Source organism: Kryptolebias marmoratus, linkage group LG4 (genome assembly GCF_001649575.2).
Source record: "Kryptolebias marmoratus isolate JLee-2015 linkage group LG4, ASM164957v2, whole genome shotgun sequence".
Lineage (NCBI taxonomy): Eukaryota > Metazoa > Chordata > Actinopteri > Cyprinodontiformes > Rivulidae > Kryptolebias > Kryptolebias marmoratus.
The window spans coordinates 12382301-12403265 of NC_051433.1; the positions used below are offsets into that span (position 1 = coordinate 12382301).

The 20965-nt window shown below is 37.5% G+C and overlaps 1 protein-coding gene across 12 annotated transcripts in view; it reads right to left on the reverse strand.

Moving 5' to 3' along the window:
- Window positions 1-20965, reverse strand: part of cadpsb (Ca2+-dependent activator protein for secretion b) — an 85882-nt gene that overhangs the window by 50690 nt on the left and 14227 nt on the right. For 11 of the 12 annotated variants that reach the window (XM_037975218.1, XM_037975217.1, XM_037975216.1 and 8 more), the window contains exons 2-3: window positions 15058-15171; window positions 11971-12303 (exon numbers count right to left, since the gene is read on the reverse strand). In XM_037975218.1, the coding sequence (XP_037831146.1) occupies window positions 11971-12303; window positions 15058-15171 (447 nt within the window). Of the gene's footprint in view, window positions 1-11970; window positions 12304-13518; window positions 13674-15057; window positions 15172-20965 lie in introns of those variants that run through there. The other variant, XM_037975220.1, reaches the window with a different exon arrangement.

Genomic DNA, 20965 nt, shown 5'->3' on the forward strand with positions numbered 1-20965 from the left:
AATGAAATATATGAGTTTGTATGTAATGTATGAATATAATATACAAGTTTCACTTTTTACATGGAATTACTGAAATCAATCTACTTTTTCATGATATTCTAATTTTATGACCAGCACCTGTACATCCAACTGTTCATCCCAGGACTGAGAGTGAGAGCCAAGTTCACCACAAAATGGATCAACGATGGATTGTAGACCTCCAGCTGTTCCAAAAGGAACAGGGACTGTTAACAGCCCACAAAACTCAAATATATGGATAACAATTAGCTGTTAGGCAGCAATTTTTCACAAGTATTTTCATTATATTACTGTTGTAGTATCTGTGCCCCTTTCCAGCCATATAAGCCCCACTCCTTCCCCAACACACTCTCACACTGCTCATGTCATTGTCACATGCTCCACATGTTCAAACACCCCTGCTTCATGATTCTGGATCGTCTAACTGCATTCTTTTGGAACGGACTGTGACTACAATTCATCTTTTTATGTGTGCTCTGTTTCCTGCTGACCACACAGAATCTTGAGAGCCTCATGTGCTGAATGTCCTTTTGATAATCCCACCTGGCCCTCGCCTGCTTTTGGGCAAGAAACCCCCCCCTTTCATTTTTTTTTTTTTTTTTTTGCATCTGAATGTTGCTGGAAATAGTTATTGGCCTTCTGATCTGGGATCTAGCATTCAGAACTTTGTGTAGTGATGTGGAACTAACTAACTTTTATCCAACACTTACACCTGCTTGGTCAGGAACATGCACTCTTGTCTGGTGAAGCCCTCATGTAACGTCTTGAACACACTCTTCCACACAACTAACAACTATCCTCACTTCCTGCCCTGCTTGTCTCATTGCAAAATGAAAGACAAGAAAGATTTTCATCTCTGGTGTTTTTCCATGGTGAGGAGCTGTTAATAATGCTCCTAAAACTGATAAAAAATATGACTGCTGTAATTGTTGAAATATTTCAAAACCTTTCACCTATGATCAAGGCGATGCGCAATATGCTTTCACAGCACCAGATGGCCCTAGACTTACTTCTGGCTTCACAAGGAGTCACGTCATAGGACATCAGTACTGCACCTCCATCCCTGACGGAGCAGGAAAACATGACCTCTGCCACCAACTGCTTGAACTGTCTCCTGGCAAACCTCAAAGCCCAGGATGTTGACATTTCTGGTGGTTGGAACTGGTGGTCCTGTCTCACTTCTGGAGAGTGGCATGCTAGGCTTGTGAGATTAATAACACTCCTTTTTCTGGTCATCCTTTTTTCCTGCACTTGCTGTGTCATTCCAGCCATCAAAAGGTGCATTTCCTCTAAGATAACCACCACGCTTCTTTAATACCAGCTTCTGCCTCTGACTGACGCTAGCTCCTTAAAACCCATAATTCTTCATCCCATTTATTACTCTGATATATATATCAATGTGTGTGTGTGTGTGTGTGTGTATTGCTAGTACATTTTTAATGCATTTTGCATACAAATGCATCCTGATGAAGTTTACTTCTCTCTTTCTTTGATACCATTTTGATATAACTTAGCATTGTAGTCTATGTGTTTATTCTACATTGAGGTGATTGTGCATGATCAGAAGAGAGGAGTGCAGATGCTACAATATCATAAATTCTTTATATACTTTAATATTCTTTATATACACTGTTTTTTTCTTTCACTTCTGCCACAGCTTCTCCAGATTTGTTGTACCCTGTTGAACTTGTGGCCTGCAACTAATAAATGTAATAAACTACCACAAAAAACAAAGCTCTTGTTTAAGCTCTTAAGACCACCAATATTTAAAAATATATAAATAAATAAAATCATCACTACATTACTTAAGGAAAGGTCTCAGATTTTTTGGTGCAAACTCTAAAGTCATGAGAGATTTTTTTTTTATATATCTTTTAAAGCGCCAGAGACTCTGATGCGGAAAATCATTGAATTTTCCCTTTAATGCTATGGGCAAAACATTAGAGTTGAATTACAGAAATGAGGATTTGCAACTCGAAAACTTTTTGAACTCGGAGGTAAATGGCCGCAAAGAACAGTAAATCTTGAAAAAGCCCTGGTGAAAAAGCCTAGTTTTGTTGTTGGGAGTGCTGTCAAACTGGTATGAATTTTTAATGCTGCAACCTTGATGTGGGCAATGTCTCCATAACCTCACTCCATGTTTTCAGCTACAGCTGTCGGCAGCAAAATAAAATGAAGAAACCCCTAAACTCGTAAAAAAGAAATAAGCTTTTCATCTAAGCAAACAAACAAAAGCAATTAGTTCATACATGAGGAACTGTTACATTCTGAAAGTACGTAAAACTGTTTCTCTTGTAAACACCAAAAGGACACTACTGAAGCCTCGGTGGCTCATTGGATCACAGTACATGTGAATGTGGAATAATCTAACTATAATTGCCTGTCATGGTTTCAGGGTTTTTTAATCTATCTTGATACAAGCCTTGATCTGACTTGTGTTATTTTAAAACTAAGTTACTAAAGTGCAAGAGTGCACCATTTCCTTCCCTCTTTTTTCATATCATTTTCTGCCTCTTTCTGACATGTAAAACTGAAAACACGCCCTCGGGAAAATGGTTTAATTAAGCTAGTTCGTGCTCTGCTACGTGAATAGCTCTCCACAAGACACAGTTAGAATAAAGCTGTAAAATATTTAAGACTGCTGCTGTACAGAAGAGATCCTTAAATGTAGACATAAATGAACTCTAACATTTTTTTAGACATGATTCAGTTTCAGTTCAGTTTCTTCAACATTTTAGGGACTTTTATTTTTATACAGCAACAGCTTTAGATATTTTTTACCGCTTTATTTTTTACAGTGTCTTGCGGAGAACTATTTATGTCGGCCGCAGTGCAAAATGCACTTAATAGATTAATTACGGGTTTTCTGAGAACATTGTATTTCACACCACCACTTTTCTTAGGCTGGTGTAGATATTAAAGGAACATCAAACCAGATGTTGTTCGCAGAATCGCTGCAGCTTTTAATTTAGGAAATTATTTTAGCTTTAATTTCTTTGTCTAATTAGCTTCCATTAGTAATGATCGGTGGTCAGTGCTGCAGTCCTGTGATCCTGAGGCTGCTGGTTTGAGCCCAGGTTGCGTCAGGAAGGGCATCCGGCATAAAACTATTGCCAAATCTCTCATGCGAGTTTGCTGGCTGTGGTGACCCACGCATAGGGGAGCAGCCAAAAGAAAAAAAACAACTAAGGATTTTTTTAAAGCTTTGCCATACTTTCCAGCTAATAAAAACAATCTGATTTTTATATTCCTCTTCTGGTTCTTTCACATGAGCAAAGTTGAAACATCCAGATAATGGCTTTATTGTAAAAGGTGACCTGGGACCACAAGTATCTGGAATTACAAGTAAATGTTATTTAGAGTCCAGAGGGTCCTCATGCAAATCAGTGCATATGAAAAATAGTAGACCAAGGAATAAAAAGGCTCATCAGTGCTCCAGTTTCTTCTAACTGCAATCACAGTAACATGATGCGGAACACAATCATGACCAGAATCAAAAAGAATTTCAGCATTGGCTCCCAGAAAGCATGTCACGATATCGCCACGGAGACTTTCATTTTTGAGAAGTGCTAAGTGCTCTGAATTATTCCTTATCATGCTGATTTTAATCAGAAATAAATTCTGTTCCCTAAAACAACCAAGCTGAGAGGGCACTAAAAACAAAGCTAATGTCGATGGTGAGTTTTTGACTGCGATGAGGCGGAAAAAACAGTTTGGGCGTAATGTGACAAAAACAGGAAGTCATCAGAATTCGTATGAACCGAAATTTGCTGAAGGCTTAAAAGATTTAATAGTCTTTTTGCCCCCTTGTGATGAAAAGCAGAAACATTTGTAGTTCTTCTACATCCACAATAAAAATGAGTTTTATATTAGATGACACAAGGAAACAGTGGAGATGTCTGATGTTTCTGTCCTGCTCCCTGATTATGTATGCTTCACATTCCTTCAGTTTTGTTTTTCTCAGCCAAAACATCTCATTCTTGTCAGATTTGATGCTGTGACTCACCAGTCAGCAGCATGTACTCCATGAGGTCTGTGGCCTGATTAAGACAAATCTGCAGCACTGTTGCACCTAAAGTGTCGTAAACCATTTCACACAGCAGCGGGATCTGAGTTCACATTGGAAAAAAAGAACTTAGCTTGTTCTTATATTGAAAAAAATTCCTGCTTTTATTTTTACATGACCTGAACAACAGTAGGAATTACGATGTAAAACTGAAACCTTGACCCCAGTATTAAGAGTGGTAGCTGTGGTATGCTGTGAGGTTGACAGTGTTTGAGAATTAAGTGTCTCTACAAATCAATTCAAAAATTGTTTTCAGAGATGGCCTTTTTCCTATGAAAGCCAACATTTGTACTAATATATTATTCCATAATTATCCTATCTACCAGGCAGAAAGAAAGCAGCTAAATAATCTAATTAGAATAAAACATGCTTCACAACCTTCACAGTCAACAGACCTCAGTCTAGCTGAACAAGCGAGACTAACACCAGATGTGATAATGAAACAACTATTGGAATAATATTGATGTGTTATTTTCACTAAAGTTTCAGAAAAGGTGCAATAAAAGCCAAAACAATACATATACATATAAAGATTCTAAAATAACTGAGCCTAGCATTTAGTGGTGCAACATTTTGGTATTTTATTACTTACCGACTCAGGAGATGAGATTTTACATTACATAGCATTTTGGGGTTAAGAGAATGTCTAAATATCTAAAATCTGAGTTTAGGTTTTGCAGACAACCAAAGCTAGTCATTCTTGATGAATAGAGGTCTGCTTTTAGCTGAGATTGACCTACTTGAGGTCAAACTTCAGACACTGACTTTTTGTCACTTATCGAATCCTACCAAGGCAAACCACTAATAGGATGTGAGACTGTTTGAAACACTGATGTGAAATGTTGATTTAAGGTCTAATAGCTGAATAACATTTTTAACCCATTTTTCAAGCAGGAAAACTGGAAGTAAAGCATCAGTATATCAAGAAAACTTAAGCACTTTGCTTTGCTTTGTTGACAGCTGAAAACAAGTGGCTGGTATGAAGATACAGATATACATTTAGTGCTGTACTGGCAGATGAAAACATGCAGTGAAACAGGACCCTTTTAACATGCCAAACATCAAACCTTACACAACCTTAGACAAAATCCCTCCAAGATGTTACAAAAGAGTGGGCTGGATTTATAAAAGAAATTGACAATCGCTCAAGCTAAATTACAATTTATGGCTTGAACTGCTGTGCAGACGGGCTCTTCGCGGTTCTTTGTGCTGTAGTAGGGCTATTCTGACTGTGTGGTTGGACGGCTCACTGAGCGGCAAGGGAGATCTTGAGTTTGATTCCTAACATGACCGGTGCTTATTGACTTGCTAGTTTTGGATAAATGTAGAGGTCTACTCGGTGTCTAAGTCTAGTTTATGAACATTCCTAAGACTGATTTAGGCTGGTTTTATCCTAGATGTTAATGGAAATGTTGTTCAGAAGTCTTTTCAGCTCAAGAAAGCTCACTGGGAATTTACTGCTTTTGCGGTAAACAGAATGAGCTTGTGGGTGGACATGGCCACTCAATGATAACTGACATGCAGCATGAAGTCAACTAACTGTCTGGAAGAACCCTTGAGTAATTAAATTCAGAATGGTGTGCTGACAAATGGTTGTGCAGCATTTTATCACCAACAAGAAAATCCCCTTTCTGCACAACGGAGTACTTTCTGCAGTGGAGTGCCTGATTTTGTTTGTAATGCAGTGCTCCAAACTCCTCTGGCCTCCTGCTCCTGGGACGCATGCCAGAGCTGACCTCTCTGTGCCTTATGGTATTTCACCCATTCCCATTACATTAACGGGCCTCGTCTCTCAACCTTTACCATATTGATTTTATGCCCCTTCCAGCAGTCCTTTTTAAGGGAGAATGAGCTGATATCCAGGTGAAGTTGTAAACAGGAGGGGAGGAGTATACTAAGTTAGAAACAGCGAGGAAAAGGAAAGACGCAGATACAGTAGTGGGTCTATATAAGTAAACCTGCCTAAAAGCAACCAGTTTACATGATATATAGGGATGAAATCAGAGGAATAATTTTATAATTTTTATAATATAATTTGATTCTGTTCACTGATGTGCAAGCTGTAAACTGATGTCAGCCAGATGCATCTTAAGTGAAGGACAGTAAGCATGAACTGTTAGGTCTGGTGTGCTACCAGGATTGGCCACTGAACAGCCACCCTGCTACATAACCCAGAGTTCCTGTTTAGTAGAGCACATAATCAGACTTTGCCACCAGCTGCAGCAGAATGTCTGCACAGGAAGCACAGCGGCATTCAGCACAAATCATCGAGTGATTCTTAAACAGTGTTGAGCTTTTCTTCTCTATCTTTTTACCGTTATGTCCAATGAAAAAACGAGCTCAACATCCCCATATCCATAACAGTGACTGATACTGATTGCATTCCAGCTCAAGCCGGGCTTCAGCTGCTCCTTTCTCCCCGTCGCTGGCAATCTAGTGTCAAAACACTCTGAGCTATGGGCACCACTGGACTGTGGTGCAAGCGACATCTGACATGTACAATCCCATAGGAACTGTCAGTGTCATGCCTGGACATCGGCAGCTTGGCCTGTCAGCATCTGACAGTGCATTTTTACTGTCCCATCTGTGTGCCTCCCGCCTCCCACAAAACCAACGAATCACAACAGACCTTAACCCGAATGTCCAAGAAAATTCAAGACTGTTACATCCTTTGTAACTGATACCTGATACTGCAGAAGGCAGCAGGAGAAAAGAAACAGACAGTGTGATCATATGGAGATTTAAGCTCATCTGTAAGAGCATGTAAAGTAAAGCTAAATGGATTCATGTTTTCTATTGCAGCCATAAATAGCTGGACAAAATTAAAAATAGACTGTTGTGGAAAAGTAGGACAACTGAAGGTGGTACATGTGAACCTATGGCCAGCACCTACTGAGCTTCAAGGACTCAAACAAACAACTACTGAAAGGTCACTTACGTCAGTGACCTGCAGAAAAACACAGGTGGACAGGCAAACAAAAATAAAAAATAAAAGACTGGCTAAAAGGCAAATTTCTCACAGTTTTTTTTCTTCTTTTTTTTAGAAGTGGGCAGCTGTGCTGCAGCTAATTGTGGGTGACACTGCTTTTGTGTTAGCAGAGACGACAGCAGGTTAAAGGTGGGGAGAGGCAGGCGGGTAGTTAACAGCCCAGCTGATGACAGATTCCCAGGTGGCTGCTGAGACATCAGCAGCAGACACCAAACATGAGCAGGAGGGTGAATTCTTGTAAAGAACAAAGAGCAGGCAGCAGCCTGAACCTGGAGGAGTCGAAGCAGCTGGGGGAAAACCTATAAAGCATTCAGACTAACCATTTTTTGTTTCTCTGTATTATCTTTTACCTATTATCTTTATCTTTCATCTGTTATATTTTACTGTTACTTTAATTATTCCATACATTTTTTCAGCATCTAACTCATTTTGCAATTTTTGTGCTATATTAATAACTCTTATATCAAAACGTTCAGTTCATTAATGACATTCCAGCTATGACTTTTGGTTTTAGTGCAAATAATACTTTTTGAAATGTTTAGCTTTTTCAACCATTTTTTTCTCATTGAAAATGAATGGAGCTGTGTTCAACTCTTTTAAAACCTGCTTTTTGCTTTCTATTTTAGCATTTTTATTTGAATATTATTTATGCTAATGCGAATTCAGCCCTGGTTTTAGCTAATACAACCCTGCTAATGCAAATTAAAACATTTTGGGGCTCCTAAAAAGTGGTTTCTGTGTGGTTGCAAGACTGAAACAATAACAAAATTTTTGCATGTTCACGAAAACTATTCCTGTGTGTGGACGACCCATTGTTTAAAACCTTATCCTTTTCTGTGCCTGCTATCTACACAAAATGCCACAAAAAAGGAAAATAGGAGGTGATTCATTGTGTTTTTGTGTTAACCTTAAACCAACTGGTCAAAAATTTAATTTTTTAAGGTGTGGTGTTTTTCACAGAAAAAAAGCAATGCAAAGCATGGAAAAGAAGGGGATTTTTAATTTCAAAAATGTTAAACCAGTAAGAAGAAATCGTCCTGTGTTTTGTTTGTTTGTTTCTAAGACATCTTGTCCAGGTTACACATAAAGCAGAGGCAGTCAAGCTTTTTCCCCTGCATTTTACCACCACCGCTCTTTCAGCTAAGAGGTGGCTCGGCAGGCGCAGCAAATGCTCTCATCCTCTCCCAATCCTGTGTGCAGTGAAGAGGTTCCATTACGCAATTATATCAGCTACAGGCTAAACCAGGAAGAGCTCAGGCCTCATTTCCCAACTAACAGTTGCTGACAAGACAAATTGAAGAGGAAAAGGAGGGGCCTCCTTCAAAGCTGATTTGAGTTTGCCAGTTTGGGCTGTGAAGCAGACCATGATTTATGGCTGCATGGGGGGAGTCTCATCCTGATGTGCTTGTGCTTTACTCTGTCACCCAGGGTCGGGTAATTCAATCAGCCTTCTGAGATTAGGGAATCATTTTTATGAGAATGAGGCTCACACGGTGTGAATAAATATCGGTTGGTTTGGATTAAAAATCTGTCGAGTGTTAAAAACTACTCATGGTGAAACAATCTAAAAGCCATTTAGAAGAAAACGTATCAGCAGATGCAACAATTGAAGAATTGCAGTTGTTGGTTCTGATAACGCAATCTGGTTTGAAAGGTTTTTCGTCTCTGTCAGTGACCTGAAAATAACGGGCTTTTACTTGTAGTTGGATACAGACACACCATGATGATAATGAATATCAGTTCTGATGTCTAATTTATCTTTTTTTTTTTTTGTTAATTTATCTTTAGGAACTTAAAAACAGTTGGGACAAGAACTGTTTAACACCTAACATTTTAGATCTATGTTTAGGTTATGTTATGCCACAACACAACCGAGCCTCCTTATCTTCACATCATGCTGAATTTTTCTGTGCTGCAGAAGTAGAAGGTCAGAACACTTTTGTTTTTTGTGCTTTGCTGCATTACAGAAAATTCTTCAAAACTGTATATATCAATTCAGACAAGACATATATAAGCTATTAAAGCTCCACATGTATTTTGGCAATTTTTTCTTTTGATTAAAAAACTGATTAGTGAAAGAATTTACATTTAATTACTCTGTATTGTTTTGTGAGGAGCGGCTCCTGAGTTCTGAAGATCTACCTTGAACAGAGCTGGAAAGATCTGGTTGGAGAGCAGCGGTACTTTACATTAAATATTCAGCACTAATATTTTATATTTTATGTAACACAGAACTAAGTGGAATTTGCTGAAAAAATAAAAACTTGGCACAAAGTCTGAATGATATTTTATAAGCAAATTTGCATTGAGAACAGTTTACCACCTATAAAACCTGAAAAAAGACATACCTGAATGCATTTAGAAGGACAAAAGTTTTTAGAAAGGGATAAAAAACTAGTTGAAGACATTGTGTGCCCAAATTCAGTAGTTAGAAAGTTCCAGTAGAACTGCAGAGTGAATGACTTGAAAAGGAAACCTATTAAGATGTCTCAGAGAGACGAATGAGTCTGATCTACGCTGTTCAGATTATGTCATTCTTTCAAAATTGTAGTAAAGGCACTCGGTTAAAAATGTTCAATGAAAGCTACTGAAATACTGGTTCTCTCGTTTTATCCTCTCCCTGGAACTTGATGTTTGCAGCTGCTTTTAGTCAGTCCTTTAATTTTCATTTTAATTTATTTTTTACTGCATGACAAATAAAATCTTACAATCATGCCAAGCACAGGTTTTATTTATTGCAGAAACTTTGCAAAAGGAAGAACATTAAGTAAAGTAAAAAAAAAAAAAAAAAATCAAGGTTGTTTTGATCGCAAATGTTTTCTTCCAGGTATTTGATGATGTTGTGGCTCAACAAGCAGGCAGGCTCAGAGTCTCGTAAGCACTGAAGCAGGTTGCACCAATTGAATAAGTCTGTAAGTATAGCTGAGGGTGGTTTTACTCTAACATGAGACATAAATAGACAAGAATATCTTTTTGACAATTAGGATGTCACTGTAGAACTATATAAATTCTCAGTGATAACAGCTAAAAACACACTGGCCTCTGATTTGAGCCACTGAAAGCTCTGCAACACACCGAGTGGACTGCTTCATCTTCTTTCTGGTTATTAGAGGGCAATATGTGAAGGCTGATGGCTTACGTAAAGGGACCATTAGTACAATGTGATATATTCATTACTGCAGCAAACACAGATGAAGTTGGGGAAGCAGTTGATGCAAAAACAAAAAGAAATGAAGCCTGCTGTGCAAATGTTGCTTTGTCCACTCACATGTTCCACTTCTCACACAATTACAGTGCAAAGCTACAAATGTATTTCTGCAGCATGAGCAATGCAGTCACTGTAGTAAACCAGGAGATCCTTATTGTTTGGAGCTTAATGTTCAGAGGAACGGTCCTGTGTTCCACATGCAGATTGTGAACCTGTGTTAGCAAATCTGCAGCCAGCATAAATCAGAAAGAAAGAAAAACTAGGTTAGGCATCCTCAAAGGAATGGGAGGAAAAATACACTCTAGATATGAGAGCTGTGGTGATGTATTGCACCTCTGCATTAGAAGGTTCACACTAATGAACACTCATGCAGAACAGAACCTATATTGATTTTTGCCATCTGAGACATTCAAACAATTCTGAACCGTCTACTTTGTTTAACAGCAACTCATGGCATCTGCTTAGATCTCTACATGAGAAAATACTGCAAGGAAAATGACAGCTGAAACAAATTCTTTAACCAATTTGATGAAAAGAAGAAAAATTAAAAATGCAGTTTCAAAGGTGTCCCCATCAGCTCTAAATAAAACAAAAGGGAATAGACTTTGTACAGTAAATGCCAAATAGATGTAAAAGTGTCAGAGGTTTCCTCCACATCCTGTTGGGGTAAGACTTTTAATCAATCTCCAGTAGAAAGATAACATTACTGCTGCTTTCAGCATTCCCACAGAGAGCAGTAAAGACAGCAAGGGAAGGAGAGTTATGTCTGACACAAGCACCCCAGAGTCTACTATTATCTACCAGCAATCTCAACATATGTCCCCAACAATAAAGTATTACTGGCCTGGTATCGAGGGATATATCTCGAGGATACTTATTCGATTTTATAGCAACCCCTTTTAATGCCTCGGCTAACATGCTAGCAGAGGTAAAGAACAAGATGTTCTAGTGTAAAACTGAATGAACTGTAAGGTGAGATGAAAGCTGAATCACAAAGGTGTAGTCATGTTATGGAAAGGGGAAATCTAACACAAAAAAATATCTGGAAAATCACATCAACAGGAGGGTAAACGTGAAACCAATGCATTGATTATCTAAGCAAACACTTAAAGCGATACTGCAGATCTTTTTAAGTTTTTGAACTGGGTGGTTAAATAGAGTTTCACTCTGACAGGATTAACAAGCTAAGTGCTAGTTCTAGCAAGGTCAAGGCCAAAGTGGATTAGTGCCATCCTAAAACAGCTCCAATCTAAAAAAAAAAAATCATTAGTGATTCATGCGTTTGCATTTTTGTCAGTTTGGCATTGCATGACTAATTAAAAAGAATTCTCCTATAATTCGCAAGCACAAACTAGCAGCAGCCTGGGACACTTCCAGCAGGAACATCACAATAATTCTGCTGGAATAATCATTTGAAGCAAAACTTGCAGTTTAAGGGTGAAAAAATCATTTTGAGATGCTTTAAGATGGCAATAATCCACTTTGGTCTTTAACCCCACTCACACTAGCTCTTAGCTTGTCAATTTGGACAGAATTAGACTCCATTTCTCCTAATTCAGGTCGTTCAAAGAACTATCTCCAACAGGTAAGACATTAAGTGAATGCTGCTTTAAAAGATATGAACTTTAAATACTTTAGGACTATGTGCAAACTCTCTGAGACATGTCACGTGCAGGTTCAATAACTCACCTGGCAGGCTTGATAAAGCAACTGGTGCTCAAACTTCTTGATGCCTAGGATGTTCTGAAACATCTCATACAGCTGGTCCTTGCTGAGGATCAGCTCAGAAGCCGCGCTGGCGGTCATCCTCTGCTGAGCCTTTCGTGGATCCTCATCGCCACGGTAAATGGTGTCAAACTTAGCCATCCAGGAGCTGAGCACCGTCTCCTTGCTCAGACCGTCGATCTCTGGCAGGCTTCGAACGCGCTTCTCAATGTGCCTCTTGAACACTTCCCTGAAATCGCTGGCTGAGAAGCCGCCGCTCTGGACCATCTTGGCCACACGGTCACTCTTTAGGAACACCTGTGGTGAGAAATATGTGTCACTAGCTGGACTGTGAAAGGGTTATATAAAAGATTAACTTGTTATGTAAAGGGAAAAACACTACAAGTTAAATTGCTGTCCTTTCCATTTTAATAATTTAGGTTCTTTAAAACAAAAGGGGGAAAAAAAGGATTTAGTATTTGTTTTTGCATTGACGTGTATCTATTTGACATTTATGCAAATTACTATACATTTAGATGAACCCTCCATTACATATTTAAAGATATTATTTTAATAAACTTGGAAAACAAATGTAGCAGCACAAATTAAAGAGATCAGCAGCAGAGGTGCTTCAGCAAAATTAAATGAAGAAAATGTTGCAGAATGATCATGCAAACATTTGCGTATTGCTGCGATTTAGCAGGAGGCAGAATGCCTTTGGTAAAAACAGGCTAACACGAACAAAGTCAGAAAAAAACAATACTGTCGTCGCATCAAGTGAAGCAACCATCCAAGCTGACAGCATTTGTCACAGTGACAGTCACATTTTGTTCTCTGGCTTCAAAGAAGCAGCTTTTAAAAGCATCAAAGTAGGCTGGTGCATTCCTGCTGGTCTTTAGTGGATGTTCCATTTAAAAGAAAAAAAGGTTTCCTGCATGAAATAGATGTTATTGCTCGTCCTTTTGGTTTTTCTACAGATGATGGTGTTTAAAGGAATTATTTTCTGGAAAATACAGCAGAATTTTGCCCCTAATAATAGCCTTTAAATTGAAAAGTCAAAATGATGTTGCTTTTATTCATGGAAAAATGGATAGAGTAAAAACATCAATAAACTGTAAACAAGGACATAAAACACATCCTTTTATACCAATGCTACTGCACACATTGTGTTCTGCCATCATCAGTGCATTAAACTTTAGCAATTAGACAAAAGTTTAGCAATTTAGAATTTAATTAACATAACTTTTAAATTATCTTTATTTTAAGAACTCAGAGTTATTATCCAGCATTTCAGAAATGCTTTGAAATCTGGTAGTGTACACAACTTATGAGAGCTATAAAAATTAATGACTGCAGAAGCACATCTATTGTTTCAGAAGAAAAAAAGTATTTTAGATTCACCACTGTATTTTTTTTTAAACTCAAATGAATTTGTTGTGAATTATAGTTTCAGTCTTGTAGTTTTGCTGTGTCATGTTTTGGGGTCCTTGGCCACAGGATCTCAGCTGTCCTGGTTTTCAGCTCCTTACTCACCTGTTTGTCGTCTGTAATCACCCTACGCAGTACATTAGCTCTCTGGTTTCCCCATTAGCTTTCTGTCAAATCTTCTGTTAACCCAGCTGGTTCACCTGTTGGTGTTTGTTCTTTCTATGCTGCTCCTGGATTCCTTGAGTTCATTTAGACCAGTGGTCTCCAGTCCTGGTCCTCGAGGGCCACCATCCTGCATGTTTTACTTGTTTCTCTGCTCCAACACACCTGATTTGAATCAATAGGTGATTAACAGGCTTCTGCAGAACATGAAGAGGTAATTTAACCACTGAATCAGGTGTGTTGGAGCAGGGAAACAAGTAACACATGCAGGATTGTGGCCCTCAAGGACCAGGATTGGAGACCCCTGATTTAGACCCTGCCTACACTGTTCCAGATATTTTTTTAAGTCTCATTACAATATTAGCTGTAAATCTAATGTATTTTCAACCTTGAATAAAGTATTTTTATTTCTTAAACCTAGCCACTGTCATTTTAAGCATGATGCCTTTTTGTTATTTAAGTGCAACCTAGGAGTTAAACCAGTATGAAACTCTTGCAGCGGATTTTATCTTTTTATGGGAAATTTTTATATATAAAACCTGCATTTTACAAACTAAAAATGCTCTATGCTATTGTCTATGCTGTTGTAAATGTTTGCTGCCTGTGGCAGCAAACATTTACAGCTCACTCCTATATAACATTTAAGGGTAAGAACAAACTAAAAAGTTTTATGAATTACATAACTTACTTTTAAAATTTTTATTAGGAGCCATATTTTACTGCACACTCCTCTATATTTTATTCATGCTTTTATAGCATTTAGTAGAAAGTAATAGTGCACATAAGTGCAAGTCAAATGTCCTTAAGCAGGGATCATACTCTCCTCAAAAAGTCTTTGTTTACATATAACTGTACACCAGAGATTAACAGGACAGTCTATGAAGAATGTAAATCAAATTAGCATTAAAGAAAACCAACTTAAACACACTCCGTTTCAGCTGTCACAAACTGCAGAGGTCCTTAAATTATAAAAAAATATACATGTGTGACCTGATATCATTCCTTAGCTTTGTGGTTTAATATTTTATGTTTAGCTGTTAACGTATCAAATTTAATTTTAAGTCTTTTAAGTCTTTTGTACTGAATGCATGGTGATAATGATTTTAGCAGATTGAATAGTGAGGCTTGGGGGAAAAAAATGACTGTGTCAACCACATGCTCTGACTCATAATCTGTGCAGTGCAAAGCTTCCACCACCATTTTACCACTCGGCCCTCTGAATTCAGGCATTTTGACGTGGAGTGGCACAGGAACTCAGTACTGCAGTTTGACTTTTCATACTGGTTTAAAACCGTGCACAGATTTAATCAAGAAGATGCAGTACGTATACATCAACAAATGCTTTTCATCACCAGGCTCAAGACAAAGGCTTTAATGAGATATGTAACAAGAATGCAAAATGCAGTCATTAATTTCTAGGTAATAAGCCTTGTGCTTGAAAAAAAATAGTAATTGTGAGTGTATTATAAAGTGTGTTAGTACCTCAGAGTAACTCTGCACAGCGTTGATGAATGCCTCATCAGCTACAATTTGCGTGTCTCCATTGAGGAAGGCCTGGAAGCGATCCTTGGTCTGCTGAAGCTGCTGCTTGGTTATCTTTAGGAGGAAGGACAAACAGTACAGAAAAATGTGTCAAAACAAGCACAGGTTTACGTAAAATACCTAAAATTGTATTCACATGGTCAGAAACCGTTTATGGCTCTTTCTATATGAGCAACAAGTGCTTGGCCTTTTATTATCCTGCTGTGTTTCCTATAGGTTTACCTTTGCATTTAATTTTAGACAGCAATCATCCAGGATTTGAATAATGAGGCCTTCTAAAATCCCAGAGTGCCTCAAGCCATAATACTGTTTGAAGTTCAGGAACCTCGTTTCAGCAGATTATATCCCCAGACTCATTCTTTCAGTAAAAGCACGGTGATTGTATGCAAAAGAAGGAATTTAGATTCTTAGACTACTTTTCCCCCCCATTATAATCCACTTCAAAGCTGACCAATCACACAGCCCTACTTTAGCAAAGCTCATGACTGAAAACCTACAATGTCTGAAATCCTCCATACAGATAACAACCTCAATTCTACTGCGAACTCAACAATCGGACAACCTACAAAAATGACCCTCAGTTTTAAATCACTCCACTGGGCATTTTAGATCATGGTCCAACGAAGCTGAAACAATCCACAAATAAAAGAGATGCCACCCTAATGTCACCCAACTGCACACCTCCAGGCCTCAGCTGTACTCTGACTTTCCTGCCCATGAGGACGGCCATCACGGCTGGTAAAAACACACTTATTATTTATATAACAGTTAGTGGAACTTTTACATTTTCACTGGATAATATAAATGGTAATATTCCAGGTCACTTGACAGAGGTATCACACTGCAAGTTTAAACATGTACACACACACGCACACAAACAGCAGAAAAAGCATTTAAAGACATAAAAAGGTCTTTTTGCTTCCTAAACCTAACCAAGTAGCTTTGGTGCTTAAGCGTACAGACCACAAATATACATACACACACACACAAATATACATACACACACACACACACATATGTATATCGATATATATATATATATATATATATATATATATATATATATATATATATATATATATATATATATATATATATATATATACAGTATATGTAAACTCCAACCTGTTGGATTATTGTCCTAAAGTATCTGATCTGCTGGTATGCAGCAACTACACTCCTTGAATTGGACTTTAGCTTCTTTTTTTCAATTTGTTTAATGGCTGCAGTACAGCCCAAAAGAAAAAACAAAATAAAATCAGGACAATGTTAAAGCCTTTGCTGTAAAAAAATATATATAAAAAATATATAAAATTGTATATATATATATATATATATATATATACATTTTGTGCTGTGGGCCAACATAATCTATTTAGATTGTACTGTTTTTATTTTATTTTTTTTATAGCTTTACCATTAGAAACAAAAGGTGAGCGTAAAAGTTTAATTTAGCTGAAATAATTTGCATAAGCAGTAAATTATAAGCTGTTTTGCCCTAATTTTAGGAGAATCACTTAATTCAAATGTGCTCTTTATTCTTCATTTGTTTCGGTTTTGAACTTTGCACAGATCTAAAAGTCCTGGGACTGATTTTCTGCATGGTTAGGGAGTCAGTGACCTATCAATCAGTTGATCTTGTAACAACTGTCTCTTATCTTACAGTTTAAACCGTTCTGGGTATCAAACAAGCACAAGGACCTGCTGGTAATGTGTCTCTGTGCATTCAGCAGTACACCGCAAGTGACAGACTTTGGTGTAGGAGTGAGATGGAAAAACAGCACATATCATGTCCCTGTGAGGCAATCTCATCACCATCTGTGTGTCACACCACCCTAACCCCCCTTTGATAACACCCAGAAAATAAGGGTCATATATTATAGGATTTTACATTAGGAGGCAAAGACAAAATGTCAGAATAAGAAAAATGTCAGCCATATAACCAGTAGGACAAGGGCAAAATAACAGATCCACACACCAGAGGTCAATCATAACTTGACCTCTCCATTGCTGGTCGTAAGAACTGTATTGATTGGAACTCAAACCTTCACAAATCATTGCACCAAGACATCACTTCTGATTCTACCTTTTAACATCTTTTGTGGTATAGCGATTGTCAGGACGATACATCAATTAATGTATAATTCATAAACGCAGAAGTTCCACTCAAAACATAAAGCAGCACATCAACCACATTGGATATCAATACTAATATTTCTACTTTAAGGTTTGAGGTTGATTCATTTTTGTAACTATTAGATGTGAAAGCTAAGAAAAAGCATGGGCCATGCCTGTAGAGTTTTATTGGATTGTGTTGTTTCAGGAACATCCCGAGGCAACAAACGTTAATATTACCACCAGTATGCAGATTAGTCTGCTCTGAGGCGAAACATGCATCTTTTTTTCCCCATGTCCATTTCTGAAAACAGGCCTGAGGATACAAACTTCAAGACGAATGTCTTATATTGTAATATATTGTGCACAATGTACAGAATATATTTAATTTATCAAAATTCATCATAAATGTACTACTTCTAAATGTTTCCCCTCTGAAGGGAATTAAATGCAGGAATAATTTATTTTACTTTCTTGCAAATTGATGAAACACACTTGCAAAAAACACAGAATATTGTATGATTAATGTGTATAACATTAGGGAAAGCACAATCCAAGACAGTTTGAAAAAACGACCCAAATATTTAAGAAAAGATCTGTTTAAAGGGCACAAATCAAACACTAAGAACCACGGCGAGAAGACTGAATGGATTTTAATTGCATATTAATGAGCAGCTGTAATTACAGCTGAAACAACACATCAACATATCAATAAATTAAAAAAAAAACCTGATCAAAAATATTTGTTTTTTTCATCCACAGTGGAGATATAAATTAAAAACCTTTTGAAAAAGTTACTTGAACTGGTACTTTTGATGTGGACCCAAGTTAAATTACATTTTCATTAAACTTATCAACAATGAAACGTGGTATTAGTTGCTACTTTAGTTGTAGTTTTCTGCTCACAAGTTTTGTGCAGAGTAATTACAGTACAAAATCAGGGAGACGAGATATGGCATTCTCCCACTGACAGAGCTTATTTATGTTTTACTTGCAGGTTTTTACTACGAAAGGTCAAAGCTATTAATAATTTGGCTTCTGCTGACAGTTTCCTTTGGTCAGTCTGACTTTATGTGACAACACAGTGAGCCGCTAACTGTGTCTGTCTTACTCTGCAGCACTGACACCGAAGCACGCTGCATTAAACCAGGTGAGTTTTCCTCTAACAAAGCACACTTCAAATGCATTAAGTATTTATGACTTTCACCTTCAGTGCTTTTCATTCCATTGCTAATTAGAGAACTGAGGTGATTAGTAACCAAGCTGATAGATGAGTGGGAAAAAAAGTCTCCATTTTCATCAGTATAGGCAGACTCTGAAGACACACTTTCCTGCTTCGCTCTTATTGATCCCCTCTCTGTAGCTCTTATCAAGATTGCAGCGTTACAAAGTGATTCATTTGCCTGCAATGAAGTAGGCAGTGACATTAATCACCCTTCACATATCAATAGAGAAGCGTTGCACATGTATCGTAATTTCCTTGCGGCTCAAGCTCTCAGTGGATTTTGAGCATTGAAGCTCAAAGTCAAAACACCCAGGTTTAAATGCGCGCGTTCTTTACTTTTTTGTATGTTCCTGAATGCGATATAATTGGTTAGAAATCTCTGACAAGTTTTAATCAAACATAACTTTAAAAAGTGAGAACTGAACCAACGGGGTTAGCTCTTAGAAACAACGTGCAGTATGCTGATACTGCTAATCTTCCATAAAATGAAAAATTATTTACTTTTACTTTTTCATGTTATTATAAACAGCATATGTTACCAATGTGAGTGCAGGAGAAAGTGCTATAAGAAATACTGTGATTTTTATAAGGATTAAAAAGCACATTTTGGGGTATCTATACTCTGTCTGTTATATAAACACACTAGCCAGTAGAACTAGTTCCCTTTGAGTTTTTGTTTTACCTTTACTTTCTGCCCTTTTTGTCACAACAGGTTTCTGTTATCAGTTGACCCACCTGCAGCTTCTTTTGTCATTACTCCTCTGTGTGTAAATGTTCCCAGGGTTTCCTTCTGTTCTTTCCCAGGTTGTTGACTTTCCGCTGTCTCTCCAGCCCATCCTTTAGTTTAGCTCGGTTCATCCTGCTACTGCAGGGTCCTTGGCTTTGCCTGCAGAATTCTGGGTGCATAAAACCTGCCTGCCTTCTCCTGAGAACCATGGATAATGACTAAACTAAACAGTTGTATTTGTCTTTATGACAATAAAACATTTATAAGAAAATACCTACATTTGTAGGTTTCTTTAGTGCAGCCCATAATCCTTCATTTGAAATGTGACTTTGAAAAATCTCAGTTTAAAGAACCGAAAAGCACTGTCTCTTTATCCTCCTTTACATATAAAAACAAACTATTGAGACACCTCTGGTCCTCGAGGTGAATGTGTAAACAGAGGGCCAGAGCAAAAGGGGGAAATGTGATTCACTCTTAAAGTTATAAAGAAAAAAGGTAAAACTTTATCCTATATGGTAAACATTATACTTATTTACTTGTCTAAAAGTAAAGAAATACTTAAAAAAGTATAAACTAAGTTCAGTTAAAAAATGTATTGCACCAATATTCAGTAGTTATCATCATCAAATGTATTGATCTGATAGTAGTTAAATAAAGAATGAAAAGATGAAATAATTATAAAAAAACATGTTAGACATGACTCACCTTTGTTTCTTTTCCTCCTTTTGTTAAATTAAAAAGGGGCTTCAACCTTTTTTTCACTAATTAATAACTTGATGTATGCATTTGATGTGCATTACGGATAATATAGCTTCCTGACATGATGTATAAATTACAATAGTCATCATTGTTTATCAGCTTTTTTAAAAGTTTTGAATCAACATGTCATCAACTTGTGAGGACGCCATTTCAGCCATCCTTGCAGTGCCGGGACGGATGGAGTCATTAGTTAATTGAATGCAGCGTACAGTGAAGCAACTGCATGTCAGTGCAGTAAAGTCCGCCGTGCTGACTCACGTTTGAGCTTTTTTCTGGGATTATATAACGCTGAAAGGGTAAGTTAAATTAGGCTGTTTTCCAAAAGCAAACAACTGCAAAATAAATGGGTGGAGTGTTTGGGAAATAGAGTCATATTTGAAATATTAAAGAAGATATTAGTACATGTGACAGAGTACAAACTCAAAATGAGTTATTTAACAAGAAGCATAATGTTTGTTGGTGGAATTTGAATTTGAATAAACCCAAATAGTCAATATATTTGTCAATAAAAATGAAAAAAAGTCAATAAAAATGTGTTATATGAGCTAAACATCCTTATTGTGTGTGAATATGTCTGCATCTGCTGGTGTTCAGCAAACATAGTCTCATCAGGTCTGCTCACCAGACAAAGAGGATTTTATTTGTATGGCAGATGATACCAGAGGTCCACATCTGAGTAAACAGCCAGAGAAAGAAGAACAAGCACTGCATAAGAGCTGCACACAATCTACCAGCAGCCAGAACTCACCAAACAAAAACAAAACCAACATCGTGTAGTGACTGTGATCATGAAACTACCTTATACAAATACAGATGCACCAGCTATTGTACCTATCCAGACTCACCTTTTAAAGACACACACACAAACAGGAAAGGCAAATATCTCTCTACTGGGTTAGTAAACAGCCGGGTGTATATTCTGCACAGAGCTTGATGCACTGCAAACAGGGAGAAAACAGGGAGCTTTGGCTCTTTATAACCAGCCTTCACACTATTGTCATACTCGTCACTGTGGCACTGCT